The sequence below is a fragment of the Coregonus lavaretus genome, assembly GCF_964263955.1.
Source record: "Coregonus lavaretus genome assembly, chromosome: 19".
In the NCBI taxonomy this organism is placed as follows: domain Eukaryota; kingdom Metazoa; phylum Chordata; class Actinopteri; order Salmoniformes; family Salmonidae; genus Coregonus; species Coregonus lavaretus.
This window is the reverse complement of record NC_140006.1, coordinates 16,257,982-16,279,902: the sequence shown is the minus strand read 5'-3', so window position 1 is coordinate 16,279,902 and position 21,921 is coordinate 16,257,982. Positions and strand designations below refer to the sequence as shown.

Genomic DNA, 21,921 nt, shown 5'->3' with positions numbered 1-21,921 from the left:
CCCTTTCAGATGGTTAAGCATTGCACCTGTACTACCATTACTGTAGGCCTACCTCAATTCCAAAGTTTGAATTTCCTTCTCATTGAACTTCTCAAAGTATTGCCATACAGGACATCATTGCTGTCGCTTGCCTTTCTCTGCCATTTTTCCAACTGTTAACGACGATGACGTAGTGGTGGAGAGTCGACTCCAAAAGAATTGATTCCTCGACTCCTTGTACGTCAACTCCCGGTGTCTACTCCCATTTCTGAGTGTCAAGATTCAATTCCACTAGGAATCGACTACTAAGATTCAGTATTTTTGGAATGAAGGAGACTTATTAGTTGCTGTACTTCCGAGAACACAAACACTCGCATCTTTCATAGCGAGCTAGCGAGGGACAGAGAGAGAGGGGAGGGGCACAGTACAGGCAGGTCGGCCACCAGGCAGACAGTCAGAACCGTGCACTAGACCTATCTATCGACAAATCAAAAGCTGTACCTCGCAATGGAATGATGTATCTTGCAATTTCTTGACTTGCAATGTCTCCCAACTTCAGTAAAGCAGGGCCTATCATCAATGAATAGGCTAGGATATTCTACATGCAACAGACTGAAGACTGAACACACACTTGCATCATTAGCGAAGAGAAAGAGCAGGGGTGTAATCATTAGTCCAAACAGTTGCAAAACAGAACTAAAATTCAGATAGGTCCCTCCCCGTTTAGTTTGCTTCCGTTTAAGAAACGTTTTGCAACATAATCGGCATAATGAATACACCCCAACGTGAGAGAGAGAGAGAGGAGGGGGCAGGCAGACAAAAAATGTGTTACGCATATGCCTTGATAATCTGTCTCGCAAATGCCTCACAAATTCACCAAAGTAGCCTAAAGTTTGCATGTTCCTCTCTGTTTTTATTCAAATTACAGAACTTTCACCAGGCCTTTATAGTATATCAACTAGTTAGGCTATAACACAGAAAATGATATGTTTTGTGATAACTGCACTGCGATTTCTATTTTGTGGGAGGAAGAAAATTTAAAACAGAGTTTTTTGGTAAGGTAAAAGTCCCGAACAGTCATTCTGAATCCCATGTAAAATAGGCTTTTGAGTGACTAAAATATCACCCATAATATTTTTGGGGGCTAGAAATGCTATATAAAGAAAGAAGAAAATAAATGTTTCTCTCGTGGCTAACTGCCAGGAAGATTGAAAAGATAGGCTGAGTGGGCAGGGAGCTTATATTCATTGCCTCGCCTTGACTGACAGCTCTTTGAAATGCCTATGTCAAGAAACTTGGATGCAGTGATCAGTGCTGCAGTAAAATTATCTCAAGAAAATGTGGTGATACACAAAGCAACTCAAACAACGTTGAAATTGCATCAATTATGTAAAATATATAAACTCAGCAAAAAAAGAAACGTCCTCTCACTGTCAACTATTTTCAGCAAACTTAACATGTGAAATATTTGTATGAACATAAGATTCAACAACTGAGACATAAACTGAACAATTGAATAATGTGTCCCCGAAGAAAGGTGGGGTCAAAATCAAAAGTAACAGTCAGTATCTGGTGTGGCCACCAGCTGCATTAAGTACTGCAGTGCATCTCCTCCTCATGGACTGCACCAGATTTGCCAGTTATTGCTGTGAGATGTTACCCCACTCTTCCAACAACAGTTCCCAGACATTTCTGGGGGGAATGGCCATAGCCCTCACCCTCCGATCCAACAGGTCCCAGACGTACTCAATGGGATTGAGATCCGGGCTCTTCGCTGGCCATGGCAGAACACTGACATTCCTGTCTTGCAGAAAATCACGCACTGAACGAGCAGTATGGCCCATTCTCATCGACGGGGCTGTAGTGGAACAGGTTGAGAGCTTCAAGTTCCTTGGTGTCCACATCACCAACGAACTATCATGGTCCAAACACACCAAGACAGTCGTGAAGAGGGCACGACAAAAAAATATTTGGCATGGGTCCTCAGATCCTCAAAAGGTTCTACAGCTGCACCATCGAGAGCATCCTGACTGGTTGCATCACCGCCTGGTATGGCAACTGCTCGGCCTCCGACCGCAAGGCACTACAGAGGGTAGTGTGTACGGCCCAGTATATCACTGGGGTCAAGCTTCCTGCCATCCAGGACCTCTATACCAGGCGGTGTCAGAGGAAGGCCCTAAAAATTGTCAAAGACTCAAGCCACCCTAGTCATAGACTGTTCTCTCTGCTACCGCACGGCAAGCGGTACCGGAGCGCCATGTCTAGGTCCAAAAGGCTTCTCAACAGCTTCTACCCCCAAGCCATAAGACTCCTGAACAGCTAATCATGGCTACCCGGACTATTTGCACTGCCCCCCCCACCCCACCCCATCCCCCTCTTTTACGCTGCTGCTACTCTATTTACTATTTATGCATAGTCACTTTAACTCTACCCACATGTACATATGACCTCAATTACCTCGACTAGCCGGTGCCCCCACACATTGACTCTGTACCGGTACCCCCCTGTATATAGCCTCCCTACTGCTATTTTATTTTACTGCTGCTCTTTAGCTATTTGCTTTTATTTCTTATTTTTCTTAATTAACATTTATTTTAAATTTTTCTTTTAAAAAACTGCATTGTTGGTTAAGGGCTTGTAAGTAAGCATTTCACTGTAATGTCTATACCTGTTGATTCGGCGCATGTGGCAAATCAAATTTGATTTGATTTGATTTGGTGGCATTGACATGCTGGAGGGTCATGTCAGGATGAGCCTGCAGGAAGGGTACCACATGAGGGAGGAGGGTGTCTTCCCTGTAACGCACAGCGTTGAGATTGCCTGCAATGACAACAAGCTCAGTCCGATGATGCTGTGACACACCGCCCCAGACCATGACGGACCCTCCACCTCCAAATCGATCCCGCTCCAGAGTACAGGCCTCGGTGTAACGCTCATTCCGACGATAAACGCAAATCCGACCATCACCCTTGGTGAGACAAAACCGCGACTCGTCAGTGAAGAGCACTTTTTGCCAGTCCTGTCTGGTCCAGCGACGGTGGGTTTGTGCCCATTGTTGCCGGTGATGTCTGGTGAGAACCTGCCTTACAACAAGCCTACAAGCCCTCAGTCCAGCCTCTCTCAGCCTATTGCGGACAGTCTGAGCACTGATGGAGGGATTGTGCGTTCCTGGTGTAACTCGGGCAGTTGTTGTTGCCATCCTGTACCTTTCCCGCAGGTGTGATGTTCGGATGTACTGATCCTGTGCAGGTGTTGTTACACGTGGTCTGCTACCGCGAGGACGATCAGCTGTCCGTCCTGTCTCCCTGTAGCGCTGTCTTAGGCGTCTCACAGTACGGACATTGCAATGTATTGCCCTGGCCACTTCTGCAGTCCTCATGCCTCCTTGCAGCATGCCTAAGGCACGTTCACACAGATGAGCAGGAACCCTGGGCATCTTTCTTTTGGTGTTTTTCAGAGTCAGTAGAAAGGCCTCTTTAGTGTCCTAAGTTTTCATAACTGTGACCTTAACTGCCTACCGTCTGTAAGCTGTTAGTGTCTTAACGAACGTTCCACAGGTGCATATTCATTAATTGTTTATGGTTCATTGAACAAGCACGGGAAACAGTGTTTAAACCCTTTACAATGAAGATCTGTGAAGTTATTTTGATTTTTACAAATTATCTTTGAAAGACAGGGTCCTGTAAAAGGGACGTTTCTTTTTTTGCTGAGTTTATATACGTCTCCCGTTTGGCATGTCTCTTGTGATGCGTTTCACAGCAGCACTGACGGATGTGTTGACATGACAACTGTGTCAGAGTTTTAAATGACCATTCCCCGTCTTTTGTTCCATGATGGCTGAAGACCTAGTTAGCCAGTTACTAGCTAACACCAGACACAGATGAAAGGGGAGACATAAGTATCTTTGCCATAGATTAAGTGTAAACTTGTAATTTTATTTGCTGACACCCTACAGTCAAATCTTAGCACCTGTAGAGTAGCCATCTAGCTATATACAGTGAGGGAAAAAAGTATTTGATCCGCTGCTGATTTTGTACGTTTGCCCACTGACAAAGACATGATCCGTCTATAATTTTAATGGTAGGTTTATTTGAACAGTGAGAGACAGAATAACAACAACAAAATCCAGAAAGAACGCATGTCAAAAATGTTATAAATTGATTTGCATTTTAATGAGGGAAATAAGTATTTGACCCCTCTGCAAAACATGACTTAGTACTTGGTGGCAAAACCCTTGTTGGCAATCACAGAGGTCAGACGTTTCTTGTAGTTGGCCACCAGGTTTGCACATATCTCAGGGTGGATTTTGTCCCACTCCTCTTTGCAGATCTTCTCCAAGCCTGACGTTTGGCAACTCGAACCTTCAGCTCCCTCCACAGATTTTATATGGGATTAAGGTCTGGAGACTGGCTAGGCCACTCCAGGACCTTAATGTGCTTCTTCTTGAGCCACTCCTTTGTTGCCTTGGCCGTGTGTTTTGGGTCATTGTCATGCTGGAATACCCATCCACAACCCATTTTCAATGCCCTGGCTGAGGGAAGGAGGTTCTTACCCAAGATTTGACGGTACATGGCCCTGTCCATCGTCCCTTTGATGCGGTGAAGTTGTCCTGTCCCCTTAGCTGAAAAACACCCCCAAAGCATAATGTTTCCACCTCCATGTTTGACGGTGGGGATGGTGTTCTTGGGGTCATAGGCAGCATTCCTCCTCCTCCAAACACGGCGAGTTGAGTTGATGTCAAAGAGCTCGATTTTGGTCTCATCTGATCACAACACTTTCACCCAGTTCTTCTCTGAATCATTCAGATGTTCATTGGCAAACTTCAGACGGCCCTGTATATGTGCTTTCTTGAGCAGGGGGACCTTGCGGGCGCTGCAGGATTTCAGTCCTTCACGGCGTAGTGTGTTACCAATTGTTTTCTTGGTGACTATGGTCCCAGCTGCCTTGAGATCATTGACAAGATCCTCCCGTGTAGTTCTGGGCTGATTCCTCACCGTTCTCATGATCATTGCATCTCCACGAGGTGAGATCTTGCATGGGGCCCCAGGCCGAGGGAGATTGACAGTTCTTTTGTGTTTCTTCCATTTGCGAATAATCGCACCAACTGTTGTCACCTTCTCACCAAGCTGCTTGGCAATGGTCTTGTAGCCCATTCCAGCCTTGTGTAGGTCTACAATCTTGTCCCTGACATCCTTGGAGAGCTCTTTGGTCTTGGCCATGGTGGAGAGTTTGGAATCTGATTGATTGATTGCTTCTGTGGACAGGTGTCTTTTATACAGGTAAAAAACTGAGATTAGGAGCACTCCCTTTAAGAGTTTGCTCCTAATCTCAGCTCGTTACCTGTATAAAAGACACCTGGGAGCCAGAAATCTTTCTGATTGAGAGGGGGTTAAATGCTTATTTCCCTCATTAAAATGCAAATCAATTTCTAACATTTTTGACATGCGTTTTTCTGGATTTTTTTGTTGTTATTCTGTCTCTCACTGTTCAAATAAACCTACCATTAAAATTATAGACTGATCATTTCTTTGTCAGTGGGCAAACATACAAAATCAGCAGAGGATCAAATACTTTTTTCCCTCACTGTAAACCATACCCCTCCGCAAACATGCCTTCTCCGATGTTGGTTACAAGGCAGTATTTAATTAAATTAGATAAGAGAATATCATGTTACCATTGGTGTATTAAAATGAGAGTTAGGGTGATGTCAACCTATCCCCTTAAAAATCCTGTCTCCTGAATCCAAGTGTTTGACACGGAGGAGGGGACCAGTAACTTTATGATCAAACTTTAGCAATGTAGTAGCAACAGTCATTTTTCGTACTTTGGTCATCATACTTTGATCTGGTTTCATCCAAATATCATCAAATTAATGAAAAACATGATTGACTGTTCATGACCTTAATGGTCCTAATTTCATTTAAACGTTAGTTCACACCCCTACCATATGGTATGCCTAATAGCACTGGACCTGCTTATCATGACACAAATTGATTCATTTCCATGAAGGCAAAAATGGACAGAAGCCAGATGAATGATAACAAGCTGGAAATAATGGTGTCCTAATGGCAGAATGGAAATCAGGCAATAACAATGGGCTCCTATATCTTCATTTTATGTAGACACATATAGTGGTATTTCTAACAGCACTTCAAGACCAGTTTTGGCCAAGAACCACAGTTGGGTGCCCCTGCTCATGTCGGCATTGGTATCAGTGTTCCTTCCTGGATACCTGCAATCTACAAAGCCACCATTGTCCCTCTGTGAAACTGTACTCGTCTCGCCAAATGAAATCTCTCTCTGCCACTCTGAGGTAGAGCAGTTTATCAAAGAGAGAAGCAGAGAGAGAGAGTTTCCCCCCAGCCAGCAGTTAGATCTCATGGCCATGCTCCAGAAGCCATATCCACAACAATGGCTTGAGCAGATGAGAAATCTGGGAAGGTCATCAGAGAGCACACCTGGGTTTAAATAGTATTTGTTTTCTTTCAAGCACGTTAGCTGCACTTGACTGAGCTTGCCTGGCGCAATGGAAACAACGTGAAAGTCCCAAAAGTGCAAACCCTTTGCATCTGGCACTGATCAAACACTCAAAGTATTTGAAAGAAAACCAATACGGTTTGAACCCAGGTCTGTCAGAGCGGCTACAATAGCCAGGCAAGCACCTCCTTGATTCTAATGAACAGCCAGTCTGTTTCTAGGGTTATTTAAGTGTTGTAACCTATATTTCACTCACAACGACGATATCAACCTGAACCTTAATGAAAAGTAAAGTAATGGGTTTTCTGAAATGATGGAAAAGAATGGATGATGGATGGAGAGACTGTAGAGAGATGTAGGGAAGTGTTATGGAGGATTCTAAGGATTCTGGTATGGTGCAGTGGCACTGAGATAAGAACATATAAGGTGTGCAAGAATAGTATAGGAGTTAATTGGTTTTTAAAAAATGGCTAGAAGTATGTCTACCCTTAGTTCTTCATCAGGTCAGACCTGAACATAATCTTTGACCTGCAGCACCTGCTGTGCCTTTATGTAATATTTTCTTCTACAAGAATAGGGGAGATGCACTACAGTCTGACTCTACTACTCACACAGCTTCATTGAAAGATAGCAGTTTGGTTTGTTGCACTTTAACTGGATTTATACCTACATGTCTCACTTGCACTCACACACTGCCAAGACCTACAGTCATACAAGAGCTCCAGTCACCTATTAACTGGGAATAGTAGAATATTGCTGCATATTGATATAAGCGGGTTTGGTAGGTTGTGACCACACAGGCCAGGCCTTGCCTCACAGGCAGCCTGGTGTGATGGGGATTAAGGATTTAGCTGTGAACATGTCCCTATGAATAGACTGACCTGTAACAGGTTCTCCTATTATCTCTAGACCACAGAGACACAGAGACAGATAGAAAGGCCCTGAGGGGAACTATACTACCCTCCATATCTCTTCTCTCTCTGACAGCTTGGGATGGGGAGAGGTGATGAAATGACACATTGAAAAGATAGGACGTTTTAGGACTGCCTGCATTAAGAAAATGTCAACCATCTGAAAATTCCTATGTTTTTCAATGCGTCATCTCTACCCATCGAAAACAGGATTTTTTTTATGACAGCAAAAAAAACACCTTAACCATTATGGAATTCTCCAAATATAGATCCACTGGAAGATACATTGACCGAAATGCATCCGAGCCCGGTAATGTATAATTGCTGAAGTGATTGCTTCCGAGTGGTTGCTTCTTGAGTGGTCCTCTGTAGCTCAGCTGGTAGAGCACGGCGCTTGTAACGCCAAGGTAGTGGGTTCAATCCCCGGGACCACCCATACACAAAAATGTATGCACGCACGACTGTAAGTCGCTTTGGATAAAAGCGTCTGCTAAATGGCATATTATATATTATATTATATATTATGGTTGATGATAATTCTATGGGTTCTATTAACGTCCTCTCTCAGAAGATGACAGTTTATCATCATTGATACCAATGAAGTGCTTGAAGGAACATCAGTAGATCTTTCAGAATATCTTTTTCACCAAATATTGTATTAGGAAAGCCCTTGGCTAGAGGCCATGGATGTTGATTAGGGAAAAGGCTGCGCCAATGTAGCCTGTTTGGCGTGACAATGGAAGCAATGGAGTTGGCAAGACAGTACAAACTGATCTGGGACCAGGCTATGGCCAACTTGCAGGAAGGAACACTAGAAGATCTCTCTCGACACTAGTTATACCTGAATCCCACCACCACTAAACGGGTAGCCAGGCCGCTTGGCTGTCACAGTAGGACTGACAGAGCTGACAGGCCCTACTTCCTGTGGGAGATGGGTAATTGCTGCTAAGTGCATTATCAAATCTCCAATTCAGCTCAACAAGGAAAGAGGGAGCCCAGTAGCCCACTGCCTTGCCTTGATGTCTTCCCCATGCATACAGGATAACAACATCTACTAAATGCATTCACATCCCCAGAGCAAACTTTCAGTTCTTCTTATTGTCACTTATGTAGGAAGAACATTACTGTGGGGCTGTGTTAGTGGTTTTCTCCCACCCAGTGTTTCCCCTATATTCATTTAGCAGTGGCGGGCCGGCATGTATTTTTGTGTGACCATTTCTTTCGGGATGGTGAAAAGTTTAGTGTAAACTTAAAACCAGATAAAGTATATAGAAAAGATAATGGAGCTATATACAGTATTTTTATATAAGATAATCTCTAAGATTCCAAAAATATCATGGCATGGGGCCCACATTAATTTTGTTATAATGTTGAGTCACCTAGATAGCATAAGAACACGGCATAAGCCATGGCAAAATGTGAAGAATTGAATTAGTTTTAAAACTGCACATTTTCTCTCAGCCCCATGACAAAACCTGTAGAATTGCAGGAAAATAACGTTATAACTGTACAATTTTCACAGCAAACGTTCGTTTTTATGACTTGAATGTGGAAGGCAAGGCACAACCTCATTAACATAATGCAACACTCTTGGCATCTTCTCTCTCTACTGAGTAACTCATATCACTTTATGTGTAACCTCCAACACTCAGTGTACAGCAAACCTGGTTTTAAAAAACGGATAAAGCAACACCTCACCGCACAACGCCTCTCCCCTATATGACCTAGATATTTTGTATGTATGTATTGATATGTAGCTTTGTGTGCCGTTTTTAAATGTATGTAGTTCTGTCCTTGAGCTGTTCTTGCCTATTAATGTTCTGTATTATGTAATGTTTCATGTTTTGTGTGGACCCCAGGAAGAGTAGCTGCGCCTATCACAACAGCTAATGGGGATCCTAATAAAATACCAAATACCTTTGCAATACGAACCTCTCAATTACTTTTAATAAGACATAGCTGAAACATTTCAGATGGTTGTTTTGAAACCAGCCCAAATGAGGAGAATTATGTCAAATTAACAGACTATAACATACGGTAATTTCGCACAATGTTCATATTGGCTTGAATATTTTGGAAACTGAATGAGTGTCATGAAAAAGTTGTGCGTAAAAGAAGAAAACATTGTCATAGTCCATGGCCAAACAACAAAAACAAAACACCTTTGTCCTCACGAAATCTAGAATAGTCCTTTGGAGGAAAGATTGTTAACATACACTACATGACTAAAAGTCTGTGGACACCTGCTCGTCGAACATCTAATTCCAAAATCATGGGCATTAATATCATTAATTAAGTTTCTCAATACTTTGTTATATACCCTTTGTTGGCAATGACACAGGTCAAATGTTTTCTGTAAGTCTTCACAAGGTTTTCACACACTGTTGCTGGTATTTTGGCCCATTCCTCCATGCAGATCTCCTCTAGAGCAGTGATGTTTTGGGGCTGTCGCTGGGCAACACAGACTTTCAACTCCCTCCAAAGATTTTCTATGGGGTTGAGATCTGGAGACTGGCTAGGCCACTCCAGGACCTTGAAATGCTTCTTACGAAGCCACTCCGTCGTTGCCCGGGCGGTGTGTTTGGGATCATTGTCATGCTGAAAGACCCAGCCACGTTTCATCTTCAATGCCCTTGCTGATGGAAGGAGGTTTTCACTCAAAATCTCACGATACATGGCCCCATTCATTCTTTCCCTTACACGGATCAGTCGTCCTGGTCCCTTTGCAGAAAAACAGCCCCAAAGCATGATGTTTCCACCCCCATGCTTCACAGTAGGTATGGTGTTCTTTGGATGCAACTCAGCATTCTTTGTCCTCCAAACACGACGAGTTGAGTTTTTACCAAAAAGTTCTATTTTGGTTTCATCTAACCATATGACATTCTCCCAATCCTCTTCTGGATCATCCAAATGCACTCTAGCAAACTTCAGACGGGCCTGGACATGTACTGGCTTAAGCAGGGGGACACGTCTTGCACTGCAGGATTTGAGTCCCTGGCGGCGTAGTGTGTTACTGATGGTAGGCTTTGTTACTTTGGTCCCAGCTCTCTGCAGGTCATTCACTAGGTCCCTCCGTGTGGTTCTGGGATTTTTGCTCACCGTTCTTGTGATAATTTTGACCCCACGGGGTGAGATCTTGCGTGGAGCCCCAGATCGAGGGAGATTATCAGTGGTCTTGTATGTCTTCCATTTCCTAATAATTGCTCCCACAGTTGACTTCTTCAAACCAAGCTGCTTACCTATTGCAGATTCAGTCTTCCCAGCCTGGTGCAGGTCTACAATTTTGTTTCTGGTGTCCTTTGACAGCTCTTTGGTCTTGGCCATAGTGGAGTTTGGAGTGTGACTGTTTGAGGTTGTGGACAGGTGTCTTTTATACTGATAACAAGTTCAAACAGGTGCCATTAATACAGGTAACGAGTGGAGGACAGAGGAGCCTCTTAAAGAAGAAGTTACAGGTCTGTGAGAGCCAGAAATCTTGCTTGTTTGTAGGTGACCAAATACTTATTTTCCACCATAATTTGCAAATAAATTCATAAAAAATCCTACAATGTGATTTTCTGGATTTTTTTTTCTCCATTTGTCTGTCATAGTTGACGTGTACCTATGATGAAAAGTACAGGCCTCTCTCATCTTTTTAAGTGGGAGAACTTGCACAATTGGTGGCTGACTAAATACTTTTTTTCCCCACTGTATATATATATATATATTATTTTTTTTACCCCTTTTTCATGATATCCAATTGGTAGTTACAGTCTAGTCCCATCGCTGCAACTCCCGTATGGACTCGGGAGAGGCGAAGGTCAAGAGCCATGCGTCCTACGAAACACGACCCCGCCAAGCTGCACTGCTTCTTGACACACTGCTTAACCAGGAAGCCAGCCGCACCAATGTGTCAGAGGAAACACCGTACAGCTGGTGACCGAAGTCAGCATGCATGTGCCTGGCCCGCAACAAGGGGTCACTAGAGCGCGATGACACAAGGACATCCCGGCCGGCCAAACCCTCCCCTAACCCGGACGACGCTGGGCCAATTGTGCGCCGCCTCATGGGTCTCCCGGTTGCGGCCGGCTGCGACACAGCCTGGGATCGAACCCGGGTCTGTAGTGATGCCTCTAGCACTGCGATGCAGTGCCTTAGACCGCTGCGCCACTCGGGAGGCCCGGACAGACGATTTTTACGCACTTCAGCACTCGACGGTCCCGTTCTGTGAGCTTGTGTGGCCTACCACTTTGCAGCTGAGCCATTGTTGCTCCTAGACGTTTCCACTTCACAATAAAAGCACTTACAGTTGACCGGGTTAGCTCTAGCAGGGCAGACATTTGAAAAACTTGTTGGAAAGGTGGCATCCTATGATAGTGCCACATTGAAAGTCACTAAGCGCTTCAGTAAGGCCATTCTACTGCCAATGTTTGTCTATGGAGATTGCATGGCTGTGTGCTTGATTTTATACACTTGTCAGCAATGGGTGTGGCTGAAATAGCCAAATCCACTAATTTGAAGCGGCGTCCACAGTGTATATTTGACATTTGTATCTAAAAGCATAATTAAGAAATAATTAATCAATGTTGGCATATTAATAATTTTTGGCCAGGTCTCCTTTAAGACCCCATAATGTTTCATCTGTAGATGCTACAAAGCAATGTAGAGAATGAGATCCCACTCTGGAATTTTGATACTCCGTAGAGTATATTATGTTCAACAATATATAGAAACATTTGCCAAATCTAAAATGTTATATTTTCATGTTTATTTAATTTTTTATATATGTCAACAATCCTTCCTCCAAACGACTATTTTATGGATTACATTTTGTGAAAATCCTCCAAATCATGGTATTTTTGGGTCTGGTTTTAGGAGGAATCCCTCTATGGCAGGACTTGAAATTCTGCGAAATTCTATGCAACACCAGCTTTCTAAACTAATGTTCTGTGTACTGAAACTTAAAAAGACAAACTCTCCAGTCAGGCAACTATGTGTTTTCTTTCGTTTTATTGACTCTCTAAATGCCTTATTTAGGGTCCTTTCACTGTTTTAAATCAGGGTGCCAATGTGCGCTGTCCGGTTTGTTTAGCTGCACCGAAATATTTAGGAAATCTGTCTTTTGGCTCACAAACACGCCTGACTTGTTATGATTCTGTGAACACCGGCTGGGACTGGGAGAGGAACTTGCTAGAACGGGCTGATGAACCCGTTGCACTGGTTAACTCTGTAGGGACTCAGTAGGGATGATGGTTTGTAGGGACTCTGTAGGGAGCATGGTTTGGAAAGCTGTGATTGTTATCTGCTACAGTGGTGTTGGGGGACAGGATAATGACACTCGATGATGATGGATGAACAACGGAACTAAAGGTTATGAAGGATTAAAGAGGATACCCCAGGGGCCTTCTTCTTACACCTGGCTATCCTGGGATATATGGAGTCATTCAACCATTCTCTTCTGTTCTGACTGGTGTGATGTGATGTGAATAAACAAACCAGTGTCGTACAAACATAATAAACTTGAATTCTGCACATTAGGGCACACTTTTTGTATGATGATGTTTTTGAACATTGAATCTTACTCTTTTATTCAAGCACTGTGATTACTGCTAGCATATGTCTGCGTTGTTGATGTTGTTGTTTTTTTTCCTCTTAGTTTGAGTGCACTTATTGTAAATCACTCTAAATAATAACATCTGCTAGCTAGCCTACATTACTAAAATGAAACGTAAATGTTTTGATCTCAGTAAAGATTAGTTCCATGATATTGCCACCACAAAATACTACATTTGCCTTCTTGTCAGCTGAGGGATGACATGTAGTTCAATGGGTGCTTGTCCTATTGCCTCCTGGTTTACTCTGCCTCAAAGCTTCTGTTTACTTAGTTTATTCATGCTTACTGAGGAAGCAAACTAAATTGGTGTCAGAAGTCGTACATGTTGAAGGGCAGGGGTATTCAACTCTTACCCTACGACGTCCGGAGCCTGCTGGTTCCGTATTACCTGATAATTAATTGCACTTACCTGGTGTCCAAGGTCTAAATCAGTCCCTGATTAGAGGGGAACAATTAAATAAAAGCAGTGGAACTGGCTTCGAGGTTCAGAGTGTAGTTTGTGGGTTGTAGGGAAAGTCCCACAAACCAAAAACACCTTCAATGTCACGCCCTGGCTCGGGGGACTCTCGTATGTTGAGCCAGGGTGTTAGTTTCTATGTTTTGTTGTGGGTCTAGGTTATTGTATTTCTTTGTTTGAGTGACTCCCAATCAGAGGTAACGAGTGTCAGCTGTTGGCTCGTTGTCTCTGATTGGGAGCCATATTTAAACTGTCTGTTTTCACTTTGTGTTTTGTGGTTTCTTGTTCCTTTTGGTTTGTGTATCGAAGGACTTCACGTTTCGTTATTTATTTTGATCGTGTGATCTAGTCAATAAATATAAATATGTTCACCCGCAACGCTGCGCCTTGGTCCTCCTCCTTAAGCGATCGTGACAGAAGAAACCACCATAACAGGACCAAGCAGCGTGAAGAAGAGAGAGGATGGACTTGGGAGCAGTTGAGTAGGAGTCTCGACTGGGCCAAGCCAAGAGAAGAGGAGAGAGGTTGGACTTTGGAGCAGTGGGGTGAGAGTCTGGCGAGAATGATGGAGGCCTGGCCCACGGGGAGGAGAGACCCCCAGAACATTTTTAGGGGGGGGCTCACGACGTCGGGGCAGCAGGAGGCCGCTATGGAGCGGTCCAGCGGGGTTGCAGAGGAGGCCGCCAGGTTACGGGGGCCACTGGTAGAAGAGGGGATGGAAGGTGTAGGGGCACGGCGAGAGGTACTGGCGTGTGTTGCCAGTCCGGTCCGGCCCGTTCCAGATCCCGGTGTAGAGCCAGTGGTGTGTGTCCCCAGTACGGTCCGGTCTATTCCTGCTCCCCGCACCGAACCTGCGGTGTGCGTCGACAGCCCAGCCCGGCCCGTTCCTGCTCCCCGCACCAGGTCTGTGGTGCGCGTCGCCAGCCAAGTCCGGCCCATTCCTGCTCCCCGCATCAAGCCTGTGGTGCGTCTCGTCAGCCCGGCTCTGCCCGTTCCTGCTCTCCGCACCAGGGCTGTGGTGCGCGTCGCCAGCCCGGTCCGGCCCATTCCTGCTCCCCGCATCAAGTCTGTGGTGCGTCTCGTCAGCCCGGCTCTGCCCGTTCCTGCTCTCCGCACCAGGTCTGTGGTGCGCGTCGCCAGCCCGGTCCGGCCCATTCCTGCTCCCCGCATTAAGTCTGTGGTGCGTCTCGTCAGCCCGGCTCTGCCCGTTCCTGCTCTCCGCACCAGGTCTGTGGTGCGCGTCGCCAGCCCGGTCCGGCCCATTCCTGCTCCCAGCACCAAGTCTGTGGGGCGTTTCGTCAGCCCTTTCCGGCCCGCTCCTGCTCCCCACACCAAGCCAGTGGTGTGCGTCGTCAGTGCAGCACGGCCCGTGCCTGTTCCCCACACCAAGCCAGTGGTGTGCGTCGTCGGTCCGGCACGGCACGTGCCTGTTCCACTGGAGCCGGATCCGCCGCCTAGGCGGAGTGCCCACCCGGTCCCTCCCCTGTTGTGTTTCGTTGGCGCGGTCGGAGTCCGCGCCTTTAGGGGGGGGTACTGTCACGCCCTGGCTCGGGGGACTCTCGTATGTTGAGCCAGGGTGTTCGTTTCTATGTTTTGTTGTGGGTCTAGGTTATTGTATTTCTTTGTTTGAGTGACTCCCAATCAGAGGTAACGAGTGTCAGCTGTTGGCTCGTTGTCTCTGATTGGGAGCCATATTTAAACTGTCTGTTTTCACTTTGTGTTTTGTGGTTTCTTGTTCCTTTTGGTTTGTGTATCGAAGGACTTCACGTTTCGTTATTTATTTTGATCGTGTGATCTAGTCAATAAATATAAATATGTTCACCCGCAACGCTGCGCCTTGGTCCTCCTCCTTAAGCGATCGTGACATTCAATGTGCCATGCAACTGAACTAATGTGTCTACTTTAGAATCATTACAATGGTACTATGGTTAAAATAACATCTACAATGGTTGAAGAATACAGTCAAATAAAATTGTTTAGAGTAGCAGACATAACAGCTCCACTTGTCTCTAGTTAACAATAACACCTTTAGAACAAGGCCAAGAGAAAGACCTTCACTGTTTTCTCTAAAGTAAACCTGTTTCATACATAAATTAAATAGATTATTATAAAATAGTTGACTTGTCTGTGTTTAATTCAGACAAAGGCTCTTTAAAACAGAAGATATTCTGAGGTGCGTATGGTGAAAATGCATATTAGGTGTCATAAGTACATAGTAGGGAGAGCAAAAAAAGACACTAAGGTGAGAAAAATACAGGATGACATTTACTTAAAGAACAGTGCAGATTCAAAGTTTGGTAACAGAATGATGGTTTGTGCTGTTTGTGCCGTCATTCTTTTACCAAACATTGGATCTGCACTGTTCTTCAAATAAAATGTGTTTTAGTACAATTTTCTGTTAAAAGCAGGCCTAGTCTTGTGCATACAGTTGTAATGTTTAAAAAAAAATTAAATCTTTGATTTTTGTTGTACATACATTTTAAAGTGATATTGGAATTGTCCTTTACGTATGTAAATTATGTATACTATGCAAAATTATATTCTCCAACTTGTACACTGAGTGTACAAAACAATAGGAACGCCTGCTCTTTCCATGACCAGGTGAAAGCTATGATCCCTTATTGATGTCACCTGTTAAATCCACTTCATTCAGTGTAGATGAAGGTTAAATAAGGAACTTTAAGCTTTGAGACATGGATTGTGTATGTGTGCCATTCAGAGGGTGAATGGGCAAGACAAAAGATTTAAGTGAGTTTAACTGGTATGGTAGTAGGTGCCAGGCACACTGGTTTGAGTGCGTCAAGAACTGCAACGCTGCTGGGTTTTTCATGCTCAACAGTTTCCAGTGTGTATCAAGAATGGTCCACCACCCAAAAGTCATCCAGCCAACCTGACAACTGTGGGAAGCAATGGAGTCAATCAACATGGGCCAGCATCCCTGTGGAACGCTTTCGACAGCTTGTAGAGTCTATGCCCCGACGAATTGAGGCTGTTCTGAGGGCAAAAGGAAGTGCAACTCAATATTAGGAAGGTGTTCCTAATGTGTTGTACACTCAGTGTATGTTGCAATTCAAAGTGTGGTACCGTGGAAGCCATTGCGAAACAACTCTCCTCCCTTCCCGGGCATCATCAATGGAGTGAATATTCCCTACGGCTTCGTTTCGCATAGGAGGCGTACTGTAGTCTGCGCTGTAGTGGTCTATTGGTCCATGCCTGTGTTACTTGGCACCTCAAACAGGACCTACGCTACTATGAAAGTCTATCATCGATCTTTCTATACATTAAGCAAGAATAATACACCGTGAGTTAACTCTTTCACAAGTGTGCTACATAGTCTCAACAAGTAATAACCAGGAAGAGTTCTTCTCTCCTGGACTCTTTTCCACGCTGGCTGTCTGGAGTTTCTACATCTTTGAGAGCGCGTATCGACCTCACGGCAGTGAAATACCTCAACTTTCGTTGATAACTTAAAGAAAAGCAAGTAGGATACCAAAAATGTTCAATAATATAGGCTAATATAAGCACATCAAAGTTCGTTGTCTTACCTTTCTTTTCCGGCAAAGCACACGAGACCAAGGAGACCAAAGAGGTGAAAATGATCCAGATTTGAAACTGTGTAGCCATGGTATTTTTTAAGCTCGTCTTCATTCTTCCTCTCCAAATGAAAACGTGTCAGTCCATATTAATTCTGTATACAATTCAACTAATTTTACACTAAAACTGTGAGCTGGCGTCAACAGAAGGACTTTTTTCTTTACTTGTAAGTTTGACAGCTCCTCCTCCTCTCCAGGCTGTATCTCTCAACAATACGAAGCGCTCGAAGGAAAGCAAGAGCAACCAAAGGGATTTCTGACGTCATCAGTAGGGAGGACGAAATTCTCATGCATCCTCTCAGGTTAGCGGGTCACCAGGTATGACGTTACAATGGGTCTCTTTCCAACATTTCTGTATGAAGCTACACATTGTCATGATGTTATTTACAATTAAGGACAGAAAAATATAGAACACATATAATTCATTTGATAGCCTATCAGTTCAATTTGCATGCATATAGGACTTTAAAGGATAAGTTCACTTTTCTTTCAAATATTTTGGCGATTTCACATAAGAAACCCCACCGGCGATATATTTAAGTGATGAATTTATTCATACTATTTCATCCTTCCACAAGATATAGTCCCGACACAAATCTAGGGTTGCTACCCAAGCCGCTAGATATATTTATTTGGATACATCCATAACAATGAGCTAATGAGGCGCGATTTCGCCTGGCATAGAAAATGTGCTCACTCGTCAGGATACTGTTGTTCAAAGGAGCTAACCAATAACACAGCTAACACAATCACTTCAAACTGAAGCTTGAAAGACTGCAAACTAGTTGCACTTCGTTTCGTTTGACCTTTTTCAATTGACCTTTCTTTGTATACATCCATAAAAATGATGCCAGCTGATTCATGATTTCGACTGGCTGAGAAACGCTGCCTGCTTGTCTGCCTCGTCCCGACACGTTCATTACTATGGGACAGCTAAAGATCGAATTTGAATATTGAAACAATGTTGCAAATGTCGGCGAGACAGACACCAACGTTTATACCACTGTATCGCTGCGGTCTAAGGCACTGGTGCAGAGGTCTAAGGCACTGCATCGCAGTGCTAGAGGCATCACTACAGACCTGAGTTCGATCCCAGCCTGTGTCCGGGAGACCCATGAGGCGGTGCACAATTGGCCCTGCGTCGTCTAGGTTAGGGGAGGGTTTGGCCGGCCGGGACTTGTCCCATCGCGCTTTAGCGACTCCTTGTGGCGGGCCGGGTGCATGCACGCTGACTTCGGTCACCAGTTGTATGGTGTTTCCTCCGACACATTGGTGCGGCTGGCTTCTGGGTCAAGCCACACTGTGTCATGAAGCAGTGTGGCTTGGCAGGGTCGTGTTTCGGAGGACGCATGGCTCTTGACCTTCACCTCTCCCGAGTCCGTACAGGAGTTGCAGCAATGGGACAAGACTGTAACTACCAATTGGGGAGAAAAAGGAGCAAAAAAAACTTTACAAATTAAGAATATAAATAGGAGATAATGTCTAGATGTGGAACACCGGCTGGAATGTGGTTTTAACCAATCAGCATTCAGGATTAGACCCACCCGTTGTATAAAACATTATATTCCATGTTGTTGGACTCAAACAATATTTTTTGTCCTACACAGAGAATTATCGCTCGAGTCCAACAAAATGGAATTTAACGTTGTGGATAAAGTTCGGAATGAGACAATTTCATGTGTACAACATCTAAAGACATGCATCATTATACTGAGAGCATTGCCGTTTCTAAAACGATGTAGTTGAGCGTTTGGGTGCCCCTGCAACTGCAGAATGAGCATGAGGAAGTCTATCACTGGTGGGGTATCGCAAAAAAACTGTCAGGACACTTCAATAACATTCTATTTACATAACAAATACAGATTTGGTTAAAAAAAAAAAAGTTAACTTTTAAGTCAGACTATAGAAGCGTTAGAAATTAGCTTCTAATGCATTATGAAGAGGGTATGTATAGGCTACAGATACCCTCTTCATAATGCAATTACAGGAAGTGGTACCTGGACTAAAATCATAGCAACAATATATTGCAATCTTATCACCCTCTCTCTAATGTCATACCGTGGGTCTGGTCTAGGTTTTCCTCACCTATTTTGTGGACATAAAACAAACAACTGACTAAAGTAACACAGTCAGGGGCTGACATGTTAATAGACAAATAATAGCGTGTGCAGACTGTTGTTGACAGAGGGTCAGCCGGGTCAAAGGGACATTAATAGCCGCCGAGCCAGAGATGTCTGTGTGCATGTGTGTGTGTGTCCAGGGACGAACTGGGACCAGAAATCGGCCCAGGCATTTTCTGGGTTTTTCATCACACTGTTTTGCTGTACACAGAGCAGACTATATGGAGACTGCCAGGAGTGACATACTTTTTTTTTGTCACATCAGTCTGCCCTTGAGCAAGACAGGTAACCCCCAACAACAGCTGCTTCCCAGGGGCCAATGACATCGATTAAGGCAGCCCCCCGCACCTCTCTGATTCACAGGGGTTGGGTTAGATGCGGAAGACACATTTCGGTTGAAAGCATTCAGTTGTGCAACTGACTAGATGTCCCTTTCCCTTTCAGTCGTTATCATATTATGATGGAGCAGGGGAGAACGACTGCCCCCTCTCATTGAGGATTTCAGTTCATGGCTGACCGGAGTACTGCAGGCAATGTTTTCAGAAAACAGGGTCCCCCATTATAGTCAATGGGAGTATGGCGATCTTCGTGGTCAATGTTTGTGGATTAAAAAAAAATCAAAAAAAATAATGGTACCAATACTTGCTTCTATTTCACCATATGTATGTCCTTGAACCGATTATTTTAGTATCGCACACAGAAGAAGATAATTTAGTGGCTAGCGGCAGCCTGCAGTACCCCGGTCGGCCTTCAACTTGAGATACTCAATGACAGGGGGCAGCACTGACCTTGCCTGCAACGTCACTTCCTAGAGTAGCTCAAACTGCGCATGCAATGTTTCCAAACACTCCTCCATGAAGCAAGATGGTGACACGCTAAAACGACATTTCCTGATCTTCAAATGCGCCACTGAGACTTCACATAGGAAACAAGCTCCGTCCATTCTTTATACAGTCTATGTGTTGGAGCTTAATGGCTCTGCAAATTGTCTTTCGTCGCTGGACAGAGGAGGAAGACGATATCATGTGTATTGGTGAAGTTATGACTATTTCCACTTTCCTCACAGAGTGCTTGGCTAAATTGAAGGGAACATTTCATATATGAATAGTTATTGTGCTATTTTTAGCATGTGGATGTGTTGCAACTTTGTTTGCGGTCTTGGGAAAAATCAAGGTAACACTTTACTTGACACCCAGCGTCATAACACGTTATGACACGGTCTTAATCATGTCATAATATGTCATAAAAGCTGACATAACTTGCCTTAACCTTTAATAATATGGACATAACACTGTCATGACACATATATTTAGACCTGTTGTGACATATATTGCATTATTTTATGGCTGGTTATGACCCCTACATAGAATAGATGACCAGCCCATTTGGCTAACAACTTCAGAATCTCAGAACTAACAACTGGCTTTTGCCCGGGCTATATTGAATGGTGGAAGGATGGAATAAAACAAATATACTCATTAAAATAATGTTTTTATTGAAAAAATGTTGTTAATCTTTTTTTATATGTTGGCAACCGTTTTATAAAAGCAATAAGGCATGAGAACCCGGGAATTATTGTGAATAACACCCTCCTAAGGGCTGTTTCCCGGCCCTTTGCTTCACTTAGGGCCTAAGAACAGTCCTTAGTCGGGAGTTATTCACAAGATAATTCCCAGGTTCTCATGCCTTATTGCTTAAATGTTTACAAAACTTCTGAAAACAAGAGAACACCATGGCAATTCAGATCTGCATTTACACAAGAAAAGGAAATAACATGTTTTGGTCCATGATGATGTTGACCCATATCTAAATGTATGGCCATATTAAAAACATGTTGTTGTGACAGACCCTGCTAATCAACCTGTCCCCATAATTCCCTCTTTAAGCCTTAATCAGAGCACGCCCTAACACACCCTATCTGGTAGTCTCCAACGCTCTCTCCCTCCCTCAGGCTGTTTGTGTAGACCCTAACCTACTCAGAGCCCCAGCCCCGTACCACAGCTGTCAGCCAAGCAGAAACTCCAAACAAACACAACAATAATGACCAGCTAGTCTACTGGGGATTCCTCTGAAAAGGGAGAGTGGTGGCTGAAAGAAGGTAGTGGTTGGTCATCCCTCCTTGCTTTCACTCATCACCTTTCAATTTAGCACCATCCTCATTATTTAAGACCTGTTCCTCAGGGAAATAACTATTGGAGGGGAAAACATGTTCTTCATATAAAGGAAAATATTGGTAGGGAGCAGGTCAATAGCCTACTCACAGCTGATTGAAGAAGGTATTAGGAGCCTCTACAGTAACTTAAAGAAAAGCAACCCAACTATGATAGCTACATGTCCATCAAGGAAAATGACACCTAATTATTCAACAACAACCGGACAAAGCAGTCAAACCAATTAAGTGGTTAATTGAAGCAGAGAGAGGGGTGATGTGACCGTGTCCGTGATGTGAGGGAGGTTCCCCCCAGGTCTCAGGGCTCTGCTCTGGTTTGATCTGCATGAGAGGCACCAGCTGGACCAGGGGCCTCTCATCTAACTAGGTTATTCATTGAATGTAGGAAAATACTTGAAACCAAATAATACACAGAGAGACCCCTCCCCAATCCTCCTCAGAGAGAGAAGTATCTTGGAGGTGGGTGGAGACAGGCACACAGAGGGGGAGGTACTGTACAGTACCGTAAACACCATATGGTATAACATATAGGAGGATCCCGTGTCAGTTTGAGGCTATATAGCATCTGCCAGATTGACCCATCACTCCATTAGAGGTTTTGTAATGGATTTGGGTTGGTAT

The 21,921-nt window shown here is 44.1% G+C and overlaps 1 protein-coding gene across 1 annotated transcript in view; it reads right to left on the bottom strand.

Moving 5' to 3' along the window:
* LOC311146176 (epidermal growth factor receptor-like) overlaps window positions 1-17,187 on the bottom strand; it is a 75,759-nt gene extending 58,572 nt beyond the window's left edge. Inside the window, exon 1 of the mRNA XM_084182667.1 lies at window positions 16,963-17,187. Coding sequence (XP_084038793.1) covers window positions 16,963-17,065 — 103 coding nt within the window. The 5' untranslated portion in view covers window positions 17,066-17,187. The remainder of the gene's footprint in view (window positions 1-16,962) is intronic.
* Window positions 17,188-21,921: the final 4,734 nt, after the last annotated feature.